This window comes from Callorhinus ursinus, unplaced genomic scaffold, assembly GCF_003265705.2.
Source record: "Callorhinus ursinus isolate GAN/ISIS: 27379988/994484 unplaced genomic scaffold, GSC_fseal_2.0 scaffold31, whole genome shotgun sequence".
Lineage (NCBI taxonomy): Eukaryota > Metazoa > Chordata > Mammalia > Carnivora > Otariidae > Callorhinus > Callorhinus ursinus.
In genome coordinates this window covers 15625314-15648831 of record NW_027397093.1, presented here as the reverse complement: position 1 = coordinate 15648831, position 23518 = coordinate 15625314, and the positions used below count along the sequence as shown (strand labels likewise).

At 46.6% G+C, this 23518-nt stretch overlaps 1 protein-coding gene across 1 annotated transcript in view; it reads left to right on the top strand.

The window, feature by feature from the left end:
• Positions 1 to 5379: 5379 nt before the first annotated feature.
• The window catches only part of HKDC1 (hexokinase domain containing 1), a 41824-nt gene continuing 23685 nt past the window's right edge, over positions 5380 to 23518 (top strand). The window contains exons 1-6 of the mRNA XM_025850228.2: positions 5380 to 5636; positions 10424 to 10586; positions 16142 to 16290; positions 16398 to 16517; positions 20239 to 20334; positions 21383 to 21482. Of these exons, the coding sequence (XP_025706013.2) occupies positions 5574 to 5636; positions 10424 to 10586; positions 16142 to 16290; positions 16398 to 16517; positions 20239 to 20334; positions 21383 to 21482 (691 nt within the window). The 5' untranslated portion in view covers positions 5380 to 5573. The remainder of the gene's footprint in view (positions 5637 to 10423; positions 10587 to 16141; positions 16291 to 16397; positions 16518 to 20238; positions 20335 to 21382; positions 21483 to 23518) is intronic.

The window sequence follows — 23518 nt, the reverse complement described above, 5'->3', positions numbered from 1 at the left end:
CATATGTATATATCCGTATGTATCTATATTAAGCTAATCACGAGTTTATACTGTTGTCTTAAATTGTACTCCAGTAATATGAATCACGGTAGCCTCCCTTGCTTGTCAGTAACCTCCCACTACAACAGTGAGAAAACCACCTCCTGCCAACCTGCCTCCATTTAATGATCCGATTCCAGTATCCATGTATAGTGACTTCAGAATAGTTCAGCCGTGCTCCCAGGGGAAACAGCTTTAGCAACCAGAGCACAGCACCCTTCCTTCTCTAGCTACTGTACCAGGGCCTGTGGGAGGTACAGAGAATAAACAAGAAACTTGCTAGGTGGACATTCTTTCTGTCATGGCTTTAACTTAGTGAAACAGCAGGAGCAGGAACCCAAAGTTCTGAATGACTCTGTTAAACTGTAGCTGGCAAATGACCCGAGCAGGGCCTCAAAACCATCCTTCTACGGGAGGGATGACACTGGGGATGCTGGAGAAGTTCTGTATGCTCTGGGGCTGAGCGAACCTGAGCAATAGGTTCAGGGGCAGGTGTCAGGGGCCCTGGAGTAAAAAAAAGGAGCAAGTTTAGTTCCTGTGTGTGTAGTACATCTCCCTCTTCCCCAGGCTCCAGTTACTTGGATATAGTTCCTTTTGCTGTTGGTCAGGTCAGCATCTTTTCTCCCCATTCCCTTCAGTAAGGCTATCTCACACATTTCTAATACAGTTAGAGTCTTTTGTCAGTCTGCATTGCATCCAGGATCTCCTAAGTATTTTCTTAAATTCACATACATTAAATTCATTCTTTGTGCTATAAAGTTCTGTGGGTTTTGGCAGACATATTGGTGTTATGTATTTACTGTTACAGCATCATGCAGAACAGTTTCCTTGCCCTGAAACCTCCCCTGTGCTTCACTTATTTAATCCTCCTCTTCAGTCCCCTGACAACCACTGATCACTTAACTGTCTCTATAGTTTTGCCTTTTCCACATCTAAGGCCATTTAGTGTTGCCAGAGGAAAAACTGAATCCCCCGACTCCTCCCAGTGAGGGAGAAAGGGATGTTTACAGATAGATGTCTGCTGGCAGAAACTGGGCAGAAAAAAAAGTGGTTTGGGGTCTCCTTGCTCAGTTTGAGGGTTTCACTTGGTGGCCATATTTTCAGCCTTGTGCCTCACTCCCACTGCTCATGGTGCCTGGTGGTCCCAAGTCCAGAGGCTTTGGGGTTCAATCTCTCCAGAGAATAAAAGCCCCAGCTCTCTGGTAAGGCTGGTGGTTGGTTGGTCACCCAGTACTCTAGGTAGAGTAGCACATCTGGTGTCTGCTTTTTTTTATATACACTTGTGGCCAATCTCCCATTTTTGGTTCTGTGTCTTGCCTCTTGCTCTTCCAAGGAACCAGGGCCTCCCATTCCTGAGGATTTCTAAAATTAAAAATGTCATTGCTCATTTCTCAGCAAAATCACTCTCTGCAGTGTTTCAGTGTTTCCTCTGCTAAGTTAGTCTCTGTCAGCTTTCTGTCTTCCAAAATTATGTTAAGATCTCTTACTACTCACTATTTCATTTCTCTTTGCCTTGGGGTTTACCCCATGTTTAACCAGAGTCCTGTTTGCTTTTAGAAGTTTGCTATTTTGTGCAATTGAGATTTTAACTACTGTGAAAAATGTTAAAGCCACATGGATTGATTTCCTTGTATGACTTGTTTCTCCTTGATATGTATTTTGCAAATACAGCTCTTAATGTAGCTGTGATAAAAATAATTGTGTGCAATTAATTTCTTCATGAGCATTCCCAGTCCTCTCTTGGTCAGGAATAAACGTATAAAAAATGATCAGTAGCATTCTTTTGAAACTTGCTGAAGTTAACATTTCTGCTTCATTTGTGGTTGCTCCCATAGAGACACCATAGTAACTGTAACTGTTGGCAGGGTTTGGAAGTTTCTACATTGACTTTCTTGTATGGAAGTTTGCTCTCTTATACACTCTCTTACTTTTTCACAGCAAGCGGAATGCCAGCAGGTTAGACTGATTTATATTTTGGACAACTTAGTTTTGGATTTATCATGAAAAAGAATATGGAACAGAATTCAAGATTATTTTCTTTAGTAGCAGTAGTAGAATATTTATAAAATTCCTAATCATTCCAGTAATTCCAGTAAATGGAACTGGTACCTTCTAATGGTTTGCAGTTGTTTTACTGAATGTACTGAAAGGGCTGCATACATTTTCTTATTCAAAGGGACCAAATGGGATGAGATGAAAGAGCAATTTTAAGAAGGGATCCCCCCAGGTGAAGGCTTAGATTAAAGAAATGCTTTTAATGCGCCCACTGTGAGCCACATAGATTCTCTTATGTGATCTCGTTTACTTTTATTCTCAAAATGACCGCTGGGGTAGCTATGAACCCTTTACATATAGGAGCCTGGAGCATTTGTCTTCAGTGAGGGCAGAGCCAAAGTGGGATCCCAGGGCATGTGCACTCTCCACTGTGTTGCCTGCGGCTTTGGGCTGCTTTTCCCAGCTTGGGTCCCACGTTCCCCTCTACTTTCCTTCCAGGTTAGTGAGAGCCAGTATAACACATGGACTCTGAAGCCATACTACCTGCATTCAAATATTTATTCCACCATGTACCAGTTGGGCCTCATGCCTCAGTTTCTCCATCTGTAAACTGGGAGAGAATAAAATGATAGTTGCTCTGGGAATTAATATTGAAGACAGTATATATTACACAGGTGTTTACTAAATAAGTGGGTAAATTCTATTAAATTTCTAGTCCTCCTACCATGCTCAGTACTTTAAAGAAAGCAGATAATATCTTTAGGCCTTGCCATAAGGGAGAGTTCTAGGGAAACAGGTGTGTATAGTGGTGAGAGAGTTTCCCTTCTTACATGGAAGATTTGAGTCAGACTGGTACTACCCTTTAACCAAAATCTCACTCAGCGGTGCCAACCCTCAAATCAGTATTCTTTAAAATCTAAATGCTTATAAGACTCGCACCCAGATATCCTTGAATGTCTACATAGAAATTTAATAAGAGTGAAAAATTCCAAGGGTTGGACTGGAATAATCAGATGAAGAATGGTAAAACAAGCAAATTATTTTGTCTTTATAAATCTGAGCTAGATGACTCCAAATGTATGTGATCCTTGTAATTGTGAAGCTTCTCAGTTTTGTTGGCTCACTCAGACCTGGAACGGAGATGCTGATGTGCTGACATTAGAAACGGAATGATGTAACAGATGAACATCCTCTGATATCCTCTGCCTGATTAAGATTCCCAAGGCTGCCTCTCTGGTGCACACAAGCAGCCATGACATTGTAGAGATCTTTGGTTATGGCTCTGGGTCTTTTCGTCCCCTGGCCATTGTACCCTCTTATCCCGAGTGTGAATAAATCAACGACAGTTGGTGCCACACTGCACTGCAGAGGTTACTTTTTAAAAGGAGGAATTAAGACAGGTCTTGTTATCACCTATGGGCAGGTAACCTGCCCCCAGATGTTATCTGCAGCCTGTACGGATGCAGGCAGAGCTCGTCTGTTTCAGAATACCAACAATTCCACATGGCTTGGGGAACTGAATAGTTTTATTTTTATTTATTTATTTTTTAAAAAAGATTTATTTATTTGACAGAGAGAGACACAGTGAGAGAGGGAACACAAGCAGGGGGAGTGGGAGAGGGAGAAGCAGGCTTCCTGCCGAGCAGGGAGGCCAATGCGGGGCTCGATCCCAGGACCATGGGATCATGACCTGAGCCGAAGGCAGACGCTCAATGACTGAGCCACCCAGGCGCCCAGGAACTGAATAGTTTTAGCAACTGAAGGTTAACCTTTGTTTGCTTGTATAATAGACAAAGTAAAGGAGCTGAAAGAGTTCATAGTCTGAGGGGTAAACAGATTGGAAAGGATAGGGTTTCTCAACCTGGGAGACAGTTTTATAGCAGTCTGAGGGAAGTATCTGGAGTAATTTTAATCGAACACGGTGCTTATGCTAGACTTGCTGTGGCTCATACATATGGTGGGTGGGGAGAGGGTGCTGACTGGAGAATCAGTGGCTTCTGAAGAGGCTGCAGTTGAAGGTTCTCTGATGAGGCAAGTGCTTGGTAATCACTGGATTCACGAGATTGTGTAGTAGAAAAGAAAACAAAACTGAGGCTGCTAAGCCGACAGGGAACACACGTTTCTTCCCTTGTATTGAGGAGCAGGTGCTATGAAGGAGCGAGAAACATTGGGGTGCCCAGCAGACCTGCATTCACATCTGGTCAGTTGCTAATTTTAGGAGCAGTTGATTAATATTTGGGAAGTTATGGTCAGGGATGCCTTCATTTGTTATTTCCCCTCACTGGGAGGACCCCCTTGGAATGATATCTCTGTTATTTAACTATCCAAGTAATTGGAATTCTTGACAGTCCCCAACAGAAAGCTGCTGCTATTAGTAATTGTCAGTTGATTATCTATTGCACAGAGGAAGAAGAGAGGCAATATTATATATCGGTTAAGAGCTGGGCCCTGGAATGAAACTCCTGGGTTTGATTCCTCACTGTACCATTTATAGGCTTTGTGATTTTCAGTATGTCACTGTCCCTTTTTGGGCCTCAGTTTCACCATCTATGAAATGGGAACAGTGCGTGTTCTATCCTTGGTAGCTGCTCTTGTTAATACTGTAGTTGTTATTGATTTTGTTAGCTGACCAATGACTGTGGGAAGAGTGCAAGGTCTACTGTACCCACACATCGGCCCCTTTCTGTGTCTTTCCCACATCAAGTATGATGCATGAGATGAGTGAGTAAACCAGATGTCTTCCTGGCCTGAGACATTTCCTGTCTGTGACTTCAGTCTTTCTCTCCAGCAGCAGCTTTCCAGTGAGCACCCATGACTTCAGTTCATCCTCTCTCATGGATATTTTTTCCTGGGTCCCCACCTGTGCAGTCAAGGTTTTCTGGCTTATCATTGTGGAATAGATAAATTTTTATCAGTTATTTTCCGTTACCATGGGCTGTTAGGCAAGAGATCTGCTCTGCCACAAAGGGAGGGATTTGCCCCAACATTCCTAAAGTCTCCCTGACCGGGGCAGTGTTTGGTCTTAATTAAGACAGCGCTGCAGAGGGGCAGGGAGTCCGGAGTTCCATCCCTGTGTTGAGAAGAAAAGGACTGGAGAGAAAAGGCCAAGACCAGACATTTGCAGAGCAGCTCAGCTGGTTGAAAGTTGGCTTTGTTTAATGCCCAGCTTCTCAGAAGATTTTCCTCGGCTGAGTGGGCTTGGTGGAGCCCTAGCTTGAGAGTGTTGCTTGGCAACGAGATCTTGTGGCACCCAATTCTCAAAGAGTCAAGCGACCCATCCCCTGCCTCCCCTCCACCAACTTTCAGCTACCATCCCAAGCCTCCTATTAGACAATCAAGTGTACGCCGGAGGGAGGGACCAGAGAGAGGGGGCGAAGTTTAATCATTGAACTCTAAGCAGCCTGGAAGTATTTAATCTGTAGCACCTAGTTCCTGGAGTCCTCCAGCCTAAACTGGACGTGGGCAGCTCTCTGGAGACGCAGGAGTAAACACTGCACAGAAATCTCTGCCCCTCTCAAGAGAAACCAAGCTTGGAAAAAATGTTTGCGGTACACTTGATGGCATTTTACTGCAGCAAGCTAAAAGAGGATCAGATCAAGAAGGTAAGGACTCACAAAGCGGAGAGATACCCGATTCATTCTTCACTGACAGAAGTAATTGATACTGTGCCTGCATCCAAAAGGATTTAAGAAAGCTTATTAGAAGAGATACGGGGAGCAAAGGACCAGTAAGGAGCTCACGGGAGTGGGGGAGGAAGTGAATCCTCCACAGGCTGGACATTACACATTGTCCCGAGCCTTGCGTTCACTTGGCACTTCCTGGTAGATATGGGATGGGAGGGGATGAGAGTCTTCAGAAAGGTTGAAGATGATTGTGTTTGATATAAGGGGTATTTGGGAGGAGAGGCTACAAAGGAGGGGAGAGAAATTTTGAGAACTTTTAAAGTAATTCACGTGATTCTTCATGTGCTTTAAGGAATATAAGCATGGGAGCCAAGAGGGGTGTGGGTTTTAATGTACAATAATTGAACTATTTATTATTGACATGTGCTGTTTGCCAAAGATGTGCTGTTACTGGTGTGCATTGGTTTGTCACTTTGCTCAAGAAACCTCTGCACAAAATATGTTCCAAGGCAGGCTGCTTAACAGTTGCCAAGCCTCAACTGGAGCTCACTGGCATTGTCTCCGGGAGGCCTGGCATGAGCTCAGCCTGCCCTGCTAGCCACTCCCTGGGTGCTGGTGTCTCTCAACTTCTAGATAATAGAAGCCCTCTCAGCAGGCAGACCTAGCCAAGGTCACCCAAGTATTTCAAGTGGAGTGAAGATTAAACCCAAGTCTCTGACTCCCCTAGCATTCTTTCCATTGTGCCACGATGCCTCCTGGCTTTTCGAACAGGGAGAGAGAGAGAGCGTGGCCCTGTAACAGCCCTCATGTGCTTGCTGGGAGAAACCTTCATGGAATTCTGTTCATTAGAGATTTGGGTTAGAAGTTATAGCAAATCTTAAAATATTATAAAACAATCTGATTTAAGCTGTCTTAATTTTCATTTATTGATTAGATTCACAGAGTCCTCTCCCGGCTTCTTAAGGAGGTAGAAAAGTCCTACACAGCACTGCTGAAGGATTCACTTTCTGTTATTACCTGCTTAGTAAGGAGGTGTCTCTCTAAACCCCAAAGGGGAGCCTTTGGAAACTACATTTGGTTCTGCAAATTCGTTTCATTTTCTTAGGCCTTTTGTTACATCCTAGAATCAGGAAGGGTGCAGGCTCAGGAGGGAGGTTATGCAGCCTCCGCTGATGCTGATTCGTTCCAGGTCCTCTGGGAGGAGGGTCAGCCTTTGTCAAGGCCTGAAGTTGACCCTTCCCTGACCCCTTCAAGAAAGCTGAAGAGTGAGCGGGAGTCCGGATAGTCAGGAGTACCATGTAGCCACTTTAAGCAACATGTGACTGAGATAAGATGGGTGTCTGGTTTATGGGTTGCTAGATGACTCACAGGTTCTGAGAACATGGGTTCATGCACTCTTTCATGTGGTGAAAACACACCTGGTCAAAAGGCACAACAAGCCTTTCTCTCTCCTGGGTCAGGTAGCCCATCCCCTCCTTAGTTTCCATGCTTCCTACTTCCAGAGTCGTCAGGATCCTGGGCCATATTTGCCGCGAGGGTTACTCTTCAGACCCTGGAAAATTTTTTTTTTTTTACATTTCCCTATACCAACATTCAAACTAAGACAAAACAAAATAAAATGGGAAGGAAGCAGGGGGAGGGAGGAAGGAAGAAAGGAGAAACCACTCTGGTAGCTTCTTTTCCAATTCAGTATATTGACATTATTTGACCTATTGATAACATTGGGCTGAGTCTGGTCACTGACCTACAGATTGTTCACTCATAAGAGAAGGACTGGCTAGGTTTTCAAAATGTACTTTTTACAGTTGAGTAAGTCAACATTACGAAAAGGGGAAGTGTTACCTTTAATCCCACCCCTCTCACAAACACTGTCAGAGTGTGTGGAAGCCCTTATAGTATGTTTCTACAGTTGTATCATACCTACAATTCTAAATTTTGTCTCCTTCACTTATTATTATATTGTAACCACTTATGTACACTTCTCCCATTTCTTCAGAATTATCATTCTAACATCTTCCAGTATGCAATCCAGTTGGATATACTATAATTCAACCTCTTCTCTCTTCAGCTACTTTTTTCCCCCAAATTTTTATTTAAATTCTAGTTAGTTAACATATAGCGCAATATTGGTTTCAGGAGTAGAATTCAGGGATTCATCACTTACATACAGCATCCAGTGCTCATCATAACTTGGCTCCTTTCAAAAACATTTTTAACAATTAAGATATTGCTTTGAAAAACAGAGGAATGTGTTTAATGTTCCCCATCTTTGGGATTATTATAAGGTTAGATTCCCAGAACTGAAATCACTGGGTCAAAGAGGTGAAACTTTTTATGGTTCTCTATTCATATGGGACCTTTGGACTAAGCGTTCTCCAAAGTCACTTCTGGCCCCCATATTCTGTCATTCAGCAGGTCTGAGCCTACAGTTTTGAATTTGCTCTTCCTATGTTACATGTGCTGCTCGTTGGCTCTTTTGTTTAGAAGATGTCCTGCTTTATGGTTTCAGAGTCTTTCCAAAAGTGTGCGTGGTTTTCTGCAACTCAAACACCCTCCCTTAGTGCCTGCAAAGAATGTGTCTGGCTACACAGGCCCCAGATCACCGGGTTGGATTTAAAATAGAGCTTTTTTTTTTTTTTGCCCCAACATGTGTTTCATTCTTCCCTTCGAGCTACCGTACCAGGGCCTGTGGGAGGTACAGCGGATAAACAAGGAACTTGCTAGGTGGACATTCTTTCTGTCATGGCTTTAACTTAGTGCAACAGCGGGAGCAGGAACCCAAAGTTCTGAATGACTGTTAAACTGTAGCTGGCAAACGACCCGAGCAGGGCCGCGAAACCATGCCTTCTACGGGAGGGATGACACTGGGGGTGCTGGAGAAGTTCTCTATGCTCGGGGGGTGTGTAGCACACCTCACCCTTCCCCAAGTCCCAATTACTTGGGTCACGTCCCTTCCGTCGGGTTTCTCCATGTCTGTAGCTGTGCCAACCAATTAGTCATAAACAGACTCAGGGTGAGCAGGAAGCCCTTAATGAAGCATGACCTGGTTCCCTCCTATCTCTTCAAATGCACTGAAAGCCCAATTGTCCTTTTTTTGTTAATGGCCCTCTGACGGTTTTCTGGACTCTCTCTGGCCCCCACATCCCTGGAGCCATGGGTCATTTCACTGCCTTGGGTCTCCAGATTGGCCCTAGATTAAGCTGGGATGCCTGCCCACCGGGCCTGGCTGATGGCTAGGCACCTGTCCTGTGATATAGGTCATATTACCCTTGCACTTTTGGTGTAATATCTCTGTTGGACTCCTGCGTCCTGCATGGAGTTGTGAAGCAAAACCAGGTGGTGGGGCAAGGAGTATGGAGACGGCATTCCAGTCTCAGGGTGCCCCTCACCCACAGCTGCCCCACTGCTGCGTCACGGCTCTGGGCCTTGGGGTCCTTACCTCTCAGTCAGAAGCAAGAACTCTGGCCTCACCGGGCTGCCTCAAAGCAACGTCAGGGAGATTAAATGAGGTGACGTATGTAAAAGCACTCTGTAGACTTCCGCAGATGTTCTTAGCTTTAGAGAAAAGTGTGGGAGAGTGATTCCTCCAGGAATGTGCTGGGATCAAGTCTCCTTGTGACCTGGATGGGTAGAGAAGCTGCTCAGTATATGTATAAAGCAGGAGGGGCAAATACAGGGCATCTATGCCACTGTCCCTGCTCCTGCCCCCCTCAATAATCCATTCCAACGAGCCCTGGGAATCCAGGCTGCCACTCCAAATGATTAACATTAGCATGAGGAGGATGCTGTTCTGCCATTTCTTTTTTTTTTTTTTTTTAAAGATTTTATTTATTTGACAGAGAGAGACACAGCGAGAGAGGGAACACAAGCAGGGGGAGTGGGAGAGGGAGAAGCAGGCTTCCTGCCGAGCAGGGAGCCCGATGCGGGGCTCGATCCCAGGACCCTGAGATCATGACCTGAGCCGAAGGCAGTCGCTTAACCAACTGAGCCACCAGGCGCCCCTCTGCTATTTCTGATATGACACACTACCTTCAAGTGGACTGAGCATAGATAGCCATAGTGATTTTTATAACTTCCCTCCATTAGGGCAGTGGTCCTTTGCCCCAATTTCCTGGTTACTTGAGTGTCCATCCACTCATTTCCAGCAGCAATTTGAGCTGGCTTTAAAAATTAAACTTCATCTTAATTAAAACAACCTCAGTTAGAATGAAAATTTAAAGAACTAGAATTTACAGGTTGCTGTTGGAAACTGTATTTAGCCCTGAGCTTCCTAGTAGCCCATAAACAAAGGGAAACAATTCTGGGTATATATGGTCGTCGTTGGAAAAGAAAGGTTCTCTGCTTAGGAATTTAAGGTTCAAGCTCTAGCTAGTCTTTTGCAGTGGAGAGGCAATGGGACGATGGTGCAGTCCCTGAACTAGGAATTAGAAACCCTAAATCCTTGTCACTTTTGCCCCTCTATTGCCCCATCAGAAAAATGGGAGACTCCTTTCTTCCTGAGATCTTGCCCTTCAGAAGTATAAATTCCTATCTCCCAAACTTCCATTCCATTCTATTCTTCCAACTCCCCATCTGGTCTCCAGCTTGGTGAGGGGTCAGGAGAGGAATCTTTGGGATTCCACATCATGAAGCTATCCCCAGAGTCAGAAAAATAGCTTTGTGATGGCAGTGGGAATTTATAGCCTTGACAGAAGCACAACCCCCGCCCCCCCCTCCCCCCGCCGCTGCCCAGCAGGCATCCCTGGTCACCCTGGCGTCTGTTGCAGGTGGACAGGTTCCTGTATCACATGCGGCTCTCCGATGAGACCCTTTTGGACATCATGGCTCGCTTCCAGGCTGAAATGCAGAAGGGTCTGGGGAAGGACACCAACCCCACAGCATCTGTGAAGATGCTGCCCACCTTTGTCAGAGCCATTCCAGATGGCTCAGGTGAGTGGGGCTAGGGGCTGCCAGGGACCCTGATCCCCCTGCTTTCTTCTTGGCTGACGGGTACCCGGAGTCTGCTCCTGTACCCTGGCTTATCTCTCCCACCTTCTGTGCATACTCTCCCACCTTCTGTGCGAACTCCCTATGCTCCAGTCCACTCAATACCAAAAGTTTTGAGCCAAAGTTCAAATGTACCCTGCTTTTTCTCTGTGTGCCTTGGCCCCACACATTTTGTCTGTTTACTTGCTGGAGCATCCCAACATTCTTCCCCTCATGAACACCAACTTAGCTTTTCAGTCTCAGGGCAGAGGTCACCGCCTCCATGAAGGAGGCTTTCCCATGCTGGGTTAGGTGCTTGTCCTGACACCTGCTGTGTGTGAGTTTCCCTACTGGGCTGATGCTCCATGAGGACAGGGCCTGTGTCTTCTTCACCACGTTGTTCTGAGCACCTAGCATGGTGCTTGATGCCTGCTAGGCCCTGAAATATTTGCCAAATAGATAATACATGGTATTTCATGCCTAAGTTCCTAGATTCCAGGCCCAAGGTAGTAAGTAAGGGAAGACAACATGATGTGGTGGAAGGAAGAGTAAACGATAATTCAAAAAACCTGGGCTCTAGGCCCAGCTCTGCCATTTCTCAGTGACCTTTGGCAAAATGTTTAGCTTTAGTTTCTTTATCTGTGAAATGAGAGAGCTGGCCTCTGTATTTGTTTTCTATTGTTGCTGTAATAAGTTACCATAAACTTAGCTGCTTAAAACCACACAAATTTATTCTCTCACAGTCCTGAAGTTCAGAAGTTTGAAATGAGTCTCGCGGGGCTATAATCACGGTGTCCGCAGGGCTGCATTCCTTCTGGAAGCTCTAGGGTAGAATCTCTGGCCTTGTGTTTTCCAGCTTCCAGAGGCCACCTGTATTCCTTGGTTCATGCCCCTTTTTATCTCCAAACCAGCCAGATAGCATCTTTAAATTTCCCTCTGACCCTGACCCTTCTGCTTCCCTCTTTCACATTTAAAGACCTTGTGAGTACATTAGGCATACCCAAATAATCCAGCATAATCTCTTAACCTCAGGGTCACCTGATGAGCAATTTCAATTCCATCTGTAACGTAATGTTCCCTTGCCATGTTGACTAACATACTCATGGGTCTGGGGATTAGGATGTGGGCATCTCTGGGGAATGATTACTTTGCTGACCACAGCCTAGAGACCTTTATGGATGGAATCCAGGAGGTTCGATCCAATTCCTCCATTCTCAGCCTCTGGGCAGAGCCAGAGGAGGGACAGGAAGTGGTATCTGCAAGGCACCTGCTGTGGTCAGGGGTGTTAGGAACTCACTGCCTCACATAATCCCCATAAGAACCCTGAGGTGTAACTGTTGTGCCCAGGTCAGATGAGAACACGGAGGACCAATGTCAGGGTCCCAGTGCTCTGAGCAAGCTCCAGTGGGGGCTTTGGGGCCCTTGAAGAAGCAGGGGCTGAAGTCTGGGGAGCTCTCAGGGACTTTGATTAGATCAGCTAGGTTCTGGCCCCTCTGGGCCAATGGCGGGGTCAAAGTAGCTTCTACCATTCAAGGGGTCCCCGGGAACTGTGATGGGGGAAGCCTCTTCCCTCACTGGTGGGTGCGTGACAGGGTGGGCTATGTCCACCCTGGAGGGACATAAGCTTTGGAGAGAGACAGTCCTGCTTTGAAATCTGCTTGAGTTCCAGGCACTGCTCTATGAGAGTGCCGAGGGACTGTGGTCCTTGACAGGTCATCCAGGGCCATTCAGAGTAAGCACCTGAGTCATGGGTGTGTCGGGGGGAGGGGGCACCAGGGCAAAGTCCTCCTGGCTTCCTGTGCTTTGGCTCCTCCTGCAGAGGTGTGTCCCCAGAAGCAAGGGAAAGTGCCTGTGAGGGTCTGGAGAATACTGGACTGGACGAGTCTTCCTGGCCCTGGCTGCTTCAGGAAGGTTTGGAAGTGAAATGGACCAAATTTTAGAATAACCCTCCTCAGGCCAGGAGGCACCACCTCCTTTCCTCACGGTCTCCTCACGTAATAAATATCATCACATAATATCTCACATCTCCTCACATAATAAATCTCACCAGTGAGCCTGTTGCAGTGAGGTCTCGGAGCCCAGAGTCCCTGCAGCCAGGGGGCCTGGGTAAGTCCCAGGACCACTGCACTCCTGTCCGCATCAGTAAAAAGATCAGGGCTGTTAGGATCAGATGAAGTCATGTGGAAGGAATGCTTTAAAATTTCCCAAAATATTGCCCCAAGTCTTCCGTAGTTCCTGTGAGCTAGTGGTGTAATTTCATGGTCACTAACAAAAGCAAACAAATGCTACCAATCTGTTGGGGCTTCCATTTCAAAAACGTATGCAGTTTCCAGAGAAATACCGAGTTCACCTACTCTCTGTCCTCTCATCCAAACCTATGAGAGGAGGTAAACTGGTAGAGCCTTTCTGTCAGGGAGCTGCAATCGACTGTTCTTACAAAGTGCCTGAGAAGTGTGCCTTACCCTCTACCAGCCACAAAGGAAGGGGAACCGGAGGTGCCCATCGCATGCTTGTGAGGGGGACTCTGGTTCTGGAGGCCTGACTCCAGCTGCTGCTACTGAGGGGGGGGCCTTGAAGGGGCGCCCAGGGAGCCCTGATGTGGTCGGCTGATGGGCCCCGGGGTCTGCCCTAGGACAGGGGTCCCTTGCTCGCCCCCTAGTATAAGACTCACTTAGAGCAATTCCTAAACATATGGTTTCTTAGATCTCTCCCCCTGGAGATTCTGAATTTCCAGGAATCGGCACAGTCAGTCACTGTGCATCTTTGGGAGACACTCCACTAGGGAATGGGTAGGAGCAGGGGCATTTGCCCTGGGGACGGATGAGGAGAAGGAAACCTTGGAGCCCCTGAAAGGTCACAGGAGGATTATCTACAGAGGTGGATCATTATCTTTTTATTATTTAAAAAAAATTTTTATGGAGATATAATTGACATAACATTATATTAGTTTCAGGTGTAAACATGATTTGATGTTTGTACGTATCATGAAGTGGTCACCACAATAACGTTCGGCAACACACATAGTTACAAATTTCTTCTTTCTTCCGATGAGAACTTTTAAGATCTACCCTCTTAGCAATTTTCAAATATGCAACGTGTTATTCTTAACTGTAGTCACCATGTTGTACGTTCTGTCCCCATGACGAAGGTCATAATAATCTTAATAATCGCTGTAGAGATCCTGACGGTCCTTCTGCCACTGTTGCCTCTGCTGGGCAGGTCCTGCTTCCCTCAGGGTCCAGTGAGTCCTTTCTCTGGGGTCAAAGTCACAGAAAGGATCACACCTGGTTTACAGGAAATCGAGTATTGAGTCCACTGGTGAAGCCAGGTGATTGCACACTGACAGTGGTGCCAGAGGCCAGAGGAAGGAATGACTCCGTGCTACACTGCACGAGGGTTCACAGTCACTGAAGTGGGCTGCCTCACCTCCAACCTGAATTGCAGCACAGGAACCTCCTCTTTTATGAAAATCCTCCAGTCCATCCAGATTGGTGCCAGAGGCATTTTCCCCAAATCTCAATCAGAACTTGGCACTCCCTTGCTTAAAATCTTTCTGTGGCTCCCCCTCACCTTCTGGAGAAAGCTCAAGCTCTTTGGTGTGGGCCAGTTTTCCCAAATCCTTCCTAGTTTATCCAGAGACTACCTGCTAGCCTCATTTCTGTCACACCTCCCTCCTTCCTCCAAAAGCAGACCCTGCCCTCCCTATGTGAGCTCCTTCCTTGGCTCCGTTCCTCTCCCTGGGACCTGCTCTGGCTGCCTCCCTCCCTCGAGTTCTTCTGCACTCATCTCAGTCCCGCCTCCCCTGGGGTTTAGATAGGGCTCCCTGTGCTTCCCTAGCACTTGGCCTGCTATTTGGCACAGAGTTGCGCTCAGTAAATGTTCGTACATGGACTGTGTGATCTACCCTATTTCCTGCTCAACAAGATAACATCTGTGAAAGCATCTCTTGCTTGGTATGTGATGAATGCTAACAAAAGTTGCACAATATTAGGTCCCTGGATTCCCTTCCTGAATAAGAAATGGCTCCATCAGGCTTCTTTGGGGGCAGATCTAGGGAGATAAGAATCTTGCTTTCCAGATAAGCTCCACAAAAACAAAAGATCCTGCTAGCTGGGTCTGGAAATGACTAAGGCCCGTGCTACTCTGACTGTGGTCCACAGACCAGCAGCAGCAGTACCTGGGAACCTGTTTAGAAATACAAAATCTCCGGGGTACCCTGCTAGCATGCTTGATCTTGGGGTCATGAGTTCAAGCCCCTGTAGAGATGGACTTAAATAAATAGAGAAATAAATAAATAAATAAACTAAAAAAAAAAAACCACACACACACCAAAATCTCAGACCCCACCTCCACTGAATCACAATCTGCATGTTAAAATTCTTGGGAGGTTCACATGCGCATTCAAGTTTGCAGAGCACCGTCTCTAGCTCTTTGATTGCCAGGAGCATAGAACTCAGTCAAGCCAGGTCAGGAAAGGAGGTCTGTTGTACAAGAACATGGAGAGCACAAAGGGGGACACGTAGGGTCCTTTGGGACTCCGAGGGCAGGAGCTGTGGTCCTCTCAGGCCACAAGGGGACTGGGTGGGACTCAGGTCTTCCTCTGTGGTTTCAGCCTACATACATGGGGCCACCTTGGCTACCCAGCTGACCTCTGGTTTGGGGGATGCTTCCACTTCAGTCTTTACCATGAACTAGCAATTTCTCACTGTTTTATTTCACACTACACGGAGTAAATCTGAATGGCCAGCTGGTCCCTTATCTGCATGCAGCTATATCTAGGGTCACGTGGTACAAAACAAGGCCACTGGGGGGCCAGACTTGTGGTCCTGGAATTTCACTCACATGTGCTTTGGGCGTATATCATGAAGCATGCCTGGTACCTGTTGCCACTTTTCAGGCACAGATAATTCTATACAAAGGCTTGTTGGTTTACGGGTATGCACACCTGCATTCTTATCCTGTATCTGTGGCCAATGCAGAAGACTGGCAGGCATCCTGGCAGGAATCCTGGCTGGATCCTGAGTTGAAGTCACTGAAGTGGGCTGCCTCACCTTAACACATGTGTCATATCCACCTTTTTATTAATAGCATCGGTCTTGCACGGGGCTGGGTCTGGCCCCAAATATGAAGATTCTTGGCTCCGTAGGGGCCATCCTTTGGTCCCTCTTTTCCCTCCTGGAGTGTTTTCTGTCTGTCCAAGAGACTGAGGCTTGTATGGGGCTCGGTTCCCTTCCTTGCCCGCCTCCCTGCCTTTTCCTCCTGCCTTCCCGGCACTTTGCCCGCACTTGGAGTATCAGCTCCTTCAGCCTGGTTGTGGCATGCTGGACTCGGCTCCACCCTCGAGGCCCGTGTCTGATACCACCTGCCTGAAGTAGGTTTATATTTGCCTTCTCCATGTTTACGCCCTCCAGCATGGCCTGGTGGGCAGATTTGGGCCATGCCCCAACTTCTAAAGCTAAGCTGGCCATAGAACAGCCTTCCATAAGTGATAACTTTTTTGTTTGTTTCTTTTTTCATAGAAAATGGGGAATTTCTTTCCCTGGATCTTGGAGGGTCCAAGTTTCGTGTCTTGAAGGTGCAAGTCTCTGAAGAGGGGAAAAGAAATGTCCAGATGGAGAGTCAGTTCTATCCAACACCCAACGAAATTATCCAAGGGAATGGCTCAGAGGTATCGGGCAGGGGCTCTTATGAAGCAGGGGATGGGGCATGGCCTTGGCATCAAGTTTACAAGTGACCATGCCTTAGCGCAGCATCCTGTACTTCTCTTCTCTCTAGCTGTTTGACTACGTAGCTGACTGTCTGGCAGATTTCATGAAGACGAAAGGGTTGAAGCATAAGAAATTGCCCCTTGGCCTAACGTTTTCTTTTCCCTGCAGACAGACTAAATTGGAAGAGGTAAGGTTCATGCCGGGGAGGGAAGAAGCTGGGCAGGATTTGGGTTTGGGGCTGGGGAATGTGGGCATGTTCAAGGAGTCAGGCTGGGAACAGGAGAGATCAGTAGGAGTCTTCTTGTTTTGTTTTTTTCCTTTTTTTGCACAGTGAGGTGGAAATGTGAGGCAGAGAACTCGTAAATGCAGCAGCCTTGATTTTGCACTTGACGTGGGCACGGCACAAGGCAGCAGAACGGTTTTTACTCCTTAGTTCTCAGACTTGGTTGCATGGGAATCCACTGGAGGGCTTGTTAGACACAGATTGCTGGACCCCACCCCAGAATTCCTTAATCAGATTTGCATTTCTAATAGCTTCCTGGGTGACGGAGATGGATGCTGGTGGTCTGGGGACCACGCCTAGCACCCCTGACATAGCCGACTAGAATAAGAGGAGGAAGGCTTGGGGAGTCTCAACTCTCCAGTGAGCCCTTAGGAAGCGGATGCAGATGGGGTATTGGAATGACAATGTTGGGATGTACAGTCTCAGCTGGGCCACTACCCAGCGGGGGGTCTCATCTCTGTGTGCCTCATATGTTCAACTGATAAACAGGGAGAGGTCAAACCCAATCTTATATAAATCTGTGAGAATAGGTAAGGGGCCACAGAAAAGGGCAATGAGCTTTCTGGGGTCAGGGAGTCATGGTCAAGAGTCAGGTATCCCCAGGCCACACACGTCTGGGGTGAGGGCCCGTGATCTCCTCCTGCATGTGCTGGTCATGACGCCCAGCTGTTGGTCCGTTCATGGAGCACCTTGATATCATGCACTGCCCTGGGATGTGTTTGCTGTTGCTGGCGTGGGCCATTATCAGTGGGGAAGAGTGGAAAAGGGATGGGTTATCACGTCCCACAGACTTGTCTTTGAATCATGGCTCAGAACAAGCTGTGTCCCCAGGGCAAGTTACATAACTTCTTAAGCTCCTTGATTTTCCATTCGCAAAACAGGGATAATAATAGCTCCTTGCCGGGTTGAAGGGAAGCTTAGATCAAACCTCTGCCACCGGCCCCAGACTGTGCCTGGTGCGTCAGTGGTAGCTGCAGGGCCACGACAAGGATTGTCCCTATATCACTGGTCTCTTGGTGCCTTTGTACCTTGTCCCCTGACTCAACAGATGTTTCTGGAGGGCAGGCACTGTTTTACATTATTCTTTTTTTTTTTAAAGATTTTATTTGTTTGAGAGAGAGAGAGAGTGCGAGTACTAGCAGGGGGAGGGGCAGAGGGAGAATTAGATTCCCCACTGAGTAAGGAGTCCGATGTGGGGCTCGATCCCAGGACCCTGAGATCATGACCTGAGCCAAAGGCAGATGCTTAACCAACTGAGCCACCCAGGCACCCCTGTTTTATATTTTTCTCCACCTGTAGGGGCTATAGCACGATGTCTTGTGTTTTATAGGTGATTGTTAACTATCTGACAATTAAAAGTACAATCAATCATTTAATTGATTCCATTGAGTGGGAACTTGCCATGATCTATCTAGACAGGGGATGGGCTGAGGTTCACATTTTTATTATTTTATTTAAGAAAAAAAGGATTGGAAAAAAACTAGTCTGAAGAAGGTTTCAGAGAATGTGAGAAGAGACCAGGTGGAGTCAGGCTGTGAGGTGTCACCGTCTTTGTTGGCTGGAGGAGCAGAGGTCCCGGAATCTGTAGAGGAAGTGGGAGGAGGAGTCATGGGGAATCAGGCCCCGAGATGGAGATCAGATTCACGGAGTAGTTAAACAGATCTTCTCTGAGCTCAGAAATGGAGACCCCAGGAAGAAGGAAGAGACTTCTCAAGCTCTGCTGGAATTCATTTGAGTTTGAGAACCAAACTTATATATCTTCTTGATACCCCGGGGGGTGAATGTATGGTTTGTTTATCCAAGATTTTGGCATTTTTCTAAGCCAAATCTCTACCAGCGTCTTTATGTAATAATAATAATAGGGGCGCCTGGGTGGCTTAGTCATTGAGTGTCTGCCTTCGGCTCGGGTCGTGATCCCAGGGTCCTGGGATCAAGCCAAGCATCGGGCTCCCTGCTCAGCGGGAAGCCTGCTTCTCCCTCTCCCACTCCCCCTGCTTGTGTTCCCTCTCTCGCTGTGTCTCTCTCTGTCAAATAAATAAAATAAAATCTTTAAAAAAAAATAATAGCAACACCATACCTCAGATTTTGGCAGTGTATCTTGCATTGTGCTGAACTCTTTATGTGTATTATCTCATTAAAATCCCCAAGCAATCATAGGAAGTAGATATGATTATTTCCATTTCATATTTGAGAAAAATTGCAGCTACAGTTATGCTGTATGCATAGTTTTATTTATTTATTTATTTATTTATTTATTTATTTATTTATAAAGATTTTTTAAAAATTTATTCATGAGAGACAGAGGGAGAGAGAGAGAGAGAGAGAAGCAGAGGGAGAAGCAGGCTCCCAAGGAGCAGGGAGCCCGATGCGGGACTCGATCCCAGAGTCCTGGGATCATGACCTGGGCCGAAGGCAGATGCTTAACCATCTGAACCACCCAGGCGCCCTGTATGCATAGTTTTAAAAAATATAATTGCATGTCCTTTTAAATTTTCCACTTAACTATATATTACAAGCGTTTATTTTCCACTCCCCTATACATCCTGCTCCTAATGCATCCCACATTGTCCCTAGCACCCTTTTTTGGGGGATGCCGCCCTGCAGTCTCTTACTCCTCTATCCCATGAAGCAGGGATGTTTCCCTGACCTATGAAGGCAGAAGTTAGGGAAGGCTGCCAGTAGGCAGCGCTGTGGTACAGGGAACAAACCCTGGTCCCGGGTCAGGTGTTAGACCGTTGCGTTCCTGTTGGACTCTGTCCTTCACTCACTGAGATCTAGAGCAGTTTCCGTCCTCTGTAAATCTCCCAGCTTTATCCGTAAACTGAGAGGATTGCGAGGGCGTGGTGGGGAGTTTGTGAGTTTGGGCTCAGCTATTTTTGACTGTGTGGCCTTGGGCAAATCTCTTAGTCTCCAAAATTCTCTTCCAGTCTGAAACATTCTGATTATTTGCTATTTTACAAAACTCTTGAGAAACACCAATTTTTAAAAACATTAAAAAAAAAGATTTTATTTTTAAGTAATCTCTACACCCAACGTGGGGCTCGAACTCATGACCCGGAGATGAAGAGTTGCATGCTCTACTGACTGAGCCAGCCAGGCGCCCCAGGAAACATCAATTTTATGCACATAATTGATAATGCAGGTAGAGAGCCATTTTTCTAAGTTGAACTTAAAGTTCCCAAGGGAGTCCTACCAGGTAATACCACGTTAGTTCTGTTCTGTGCACCTGGCAATCCATGCATTCTGTGCACATAATGTGTATCTACCACAGGCCAGGTATTCCCATCAGAGCATTCCTGTGAGAGGCATGGAAATGAGGTTTCTCCATTTCACAGATGAGTAAACTGAGGCTCAGAGAGCTTAAATGACTTGACTAATGTCTTATGAGTCCATGTCCTCGGTGATTGTTCTTTCTGCCATTATGTATATTGTCTCAAACTGCTCAGATGAAATAAAGATGTTTACGTGGTTTAGAAAAAGCTGAAGGAATGTTGTAAGAATTGGGGGTGATTCAGCTTCAAGAGGAGAAGCCCGTGGGGATGCGCTTTACACATGAAATTTCTGCCACTCATTCTCAGAACTGAGTGCCTTCTTCATTTTAACTGCCTCTGAAATCTTCCCCCAGGGTATCCTGCTTTCATGGACCAAGAAGTTTAAGGCACGGGGAGTTCAAGGCACAGATGTAGTGAGTTGTCTGACCAAAGCCATAAAAAAACACAAGGTGAGGGTTTTGCCTCCCAGTCGTAGCCCCTTTCTCTCTAGGTGGGGTCTCCTACTGTGTCTGTCCTAGAAGGAGAATCAGAGAAGGAATTGATCTTGGGGCAGGTGTCATTGTGGTATAGATGTGGCCAGTTGTGACCAATTTGGGTAAACCTACCAGTAAGCCTCGGTACATGGTGCTTGTTCCAGTGGCTGTTGAAATGTGGCCCCATGCTTCCCTGGGACCTCCCCAGCTGCCACAGCCCCCTCAGAGGGTCTCCGTTAGATCACGTGCATGTGTAATGCCCTAATCACCTTTCCTTTTTGCTTAAAATACCGCTTTCTTTCCAGTCTGGCTGTCTCTCCTATTTTCTACTCTCTATTCATGGGTTATCTCTATTCGTTGATTAAATTTTATAATAATCTACACTGAAAAAGCAAGACATGCTCCTTGCTGAGCTGAGAAGTACACAAGTAAGCCCAACTTATTTGTTATCCTGACAGCAAGAGCGGTGCCCTTCTAGTCTTTTTTTCTCCTTAAAGATGCAATCATAATCTTTTGTATCCTGGGTTTTTCTTTTATTGTTTCATTTCAATTTAGAATGCTCCCCCAAACCTTGGGGAGCCATATTACCTTGGGGTAATAATCCAAGTTGACTTGTCAACATGGGGAACCCAGATGAGAAATCCCTGGTGCTGCCCATGGAGAGGACTTGGCTGAGGCTGGTTAAGCTGTCCCCGTGGGTGAGGGAGGGCTTTGCTCCCAGGAGAAACATGCTTCCCTTGGGGGTCCTTCCAATAAAGGCAGGATTCCTAGTGGTCTGTCCCTCATACTTCCATTGCACAGACGCCTTCAGCTGTAAAGCGGGAGCTTGGGTTCCACTCTTCAGTCCCCAGCTGTCCTTTCTCTCGTCTAGACCCCTGAACTTGACAGAGGCCCTGTCTCTTCCAGAAAGGGGCTAGTGATTGTCTTATCACCTTCACTGCTCTTGCTTCCTCTCTGGGCAAAGATAAAGGGACGATGCCCCCTTCCCACCCCTTGACGCCCTCTGGGACTTGTGTTCCATCAGGACATAGACGTGGACATCCTGGCCTTGGTCAATGACACCGTGGGGACCATGATGACGTGCGCCTATGATGATCCTTACTGTGAAGTTGGTGTCATCATTGGTAATTCAGTTTGACTTGATTTTCCAGGTCGGGAAAGGGGGCTAGTCTGGGGCTTAGTTTTAGCAAATAGAGTCCATTCTGTGGGAGGGTTTTGGCACTTTCTGTTTATGAGACATAACGTAGGGAAATGGAAAATTAATGCATTCGTTTGACGAGTATTTGCTGAGTGCGTCTTGTGTGCTAGGCCCTGGGCTCTGCATTGGGTTTGCAGTGGAGTTAATACCTGGAGGTTCCGATATTTGTGCAGCTTTCAGTGGGGAGGCGGATGAAAGGCCTGAAAGGTCCAGACAGGTAATGTCAGGTCGTGGTTGGTGTGATGACAAGAGTGAAGCAGGCTGAGGTGACAGAGTGAGTGTGGTGGGGTGATCACAGCAGGTCTCTCTGAGGGGGACACTTGAGCAGGGACCTTGGGCATGAGGAGGAAGGAGCAAAGGGGAGATGGAGAGGCCCTGGCAAAGCAAAGAGGAGACCTATGGCCTTTGACGTGGGATTGCATCTGGGATGCTCCAGGAACCCTAAGAAGCTGAACGGTGGCTGAACCAAAGTGACTGAAGGCTGAAAGGAGTGGGCTTTTCAGGCCAGAGAGAGTGGACAGGGCCGGGCAGATTGCACAGGATGTAGGACATAGTCACTGGGAGGCCTTTGGCTTCTATCCCAAGAGAAGGCAGGCAGGAAGGCACTGGAGGGCTTTGGGTGGGGGATGGATAAATGGGGTGTGCATTTTTAAGAAGCTCATTTTGGCTGCTGTGTCAGACAAAGAGACTTGACTACTGGGGGCAAGAATGGAAGCAAGGTGATCAGCCAAGGCGCCATTCTCCTATGCAGGTAGGACATGCTGGGGCCTAGATCAGGGACATCGCAGCACAGCAGAGGTGTCTGCTGCGTGGTCCTCAACACCTGAGCTGGGAGGGGTTCTGCCAGAGGCGTCTGTGAGAAGGCGGTGTGGGGGACGATAAAGCCAAATGGATTGGATTTATCGGCTCTTCTTGAATAGTTCCTACCATCTCCCCATTCCCTTACCACTATTGGAAAGAGTTTTCAGAATTGTTCTTTTGTAATTTCCAACCCTTCTCCTCAGCTGGAGTTTCCAAGGGGCAGGATCATTACACCCGAGGGGCTTGATCTGCCTTTCTAATCCCGGAGCCCCACAGCTTGCAGTGGGACGGGCGCACGCCAGCCATGGCTTCTAGCCACTGTCCACTGTGTCTCAGTGACTGTGTCTGGTAGGCTGCACATGCCTCAGTTGTGTCCACACTTTTCTTAGAAAAGCTTTTTCCAGGTATTGCATTACATTCTGCTTCTCTCAAGAAATTTCTTAGGCTTTAAAATCCTCAAACCAGAGCATTAGACAGGGGAAGATACTTAAAAAAAATAATTTTTTAGCAGCTTTGAGCCATAAAAATTTCTCTAATTTAAGGTGTACAATCCAGTGATTTTTAGAATTCCCCTAGGAAGCCATCTGGCCCTGGGATCTTGTTTGTTGGGAGATTTTTGATGACTGCTTCAATTTCCTTACTGGTTAGGGGTCTGTTCAGGTTTTCTATTTCTTCCTGGTTCAGTTTTGGTAGTTTATACGTCTCTAGGAATGCATCCATTTCTTCCAGATTGTCTAATTTGCTGGCATGTAGTTGCTCATAATATGTTCTTACAATTGTTTGTTTTTCTTTGGTGTTGGTTGTGATCTCTCCTCTTTCATTCATGATTTTATTTATTTGAGTCCTTTCTCTTTTCTTTTTGATAAGTCTGGCCAGGGGACAAACCAGTGATTTTTAGTAAATGTAGAGTTTCCTAACCATCACCACAATCCAGTTGTAGAACATTTCCATCATCCCGGTGGGTCCCACACAGACTGCCCAATTTGTAGCCACTCCCCAGTATTCTAGTGTTTGAGGCATTCCTTGGAGTGATTTTGTGTTTGAATAATGGAATGTTGCTTTCTTATGTGATAGCTAATCACTGTCAAAGATAAGAATGTAGCTTCTGCTAGGAACAAATTGTGGCAGGCCATGAGTAAAGAATATTTTTAGTATCAAATA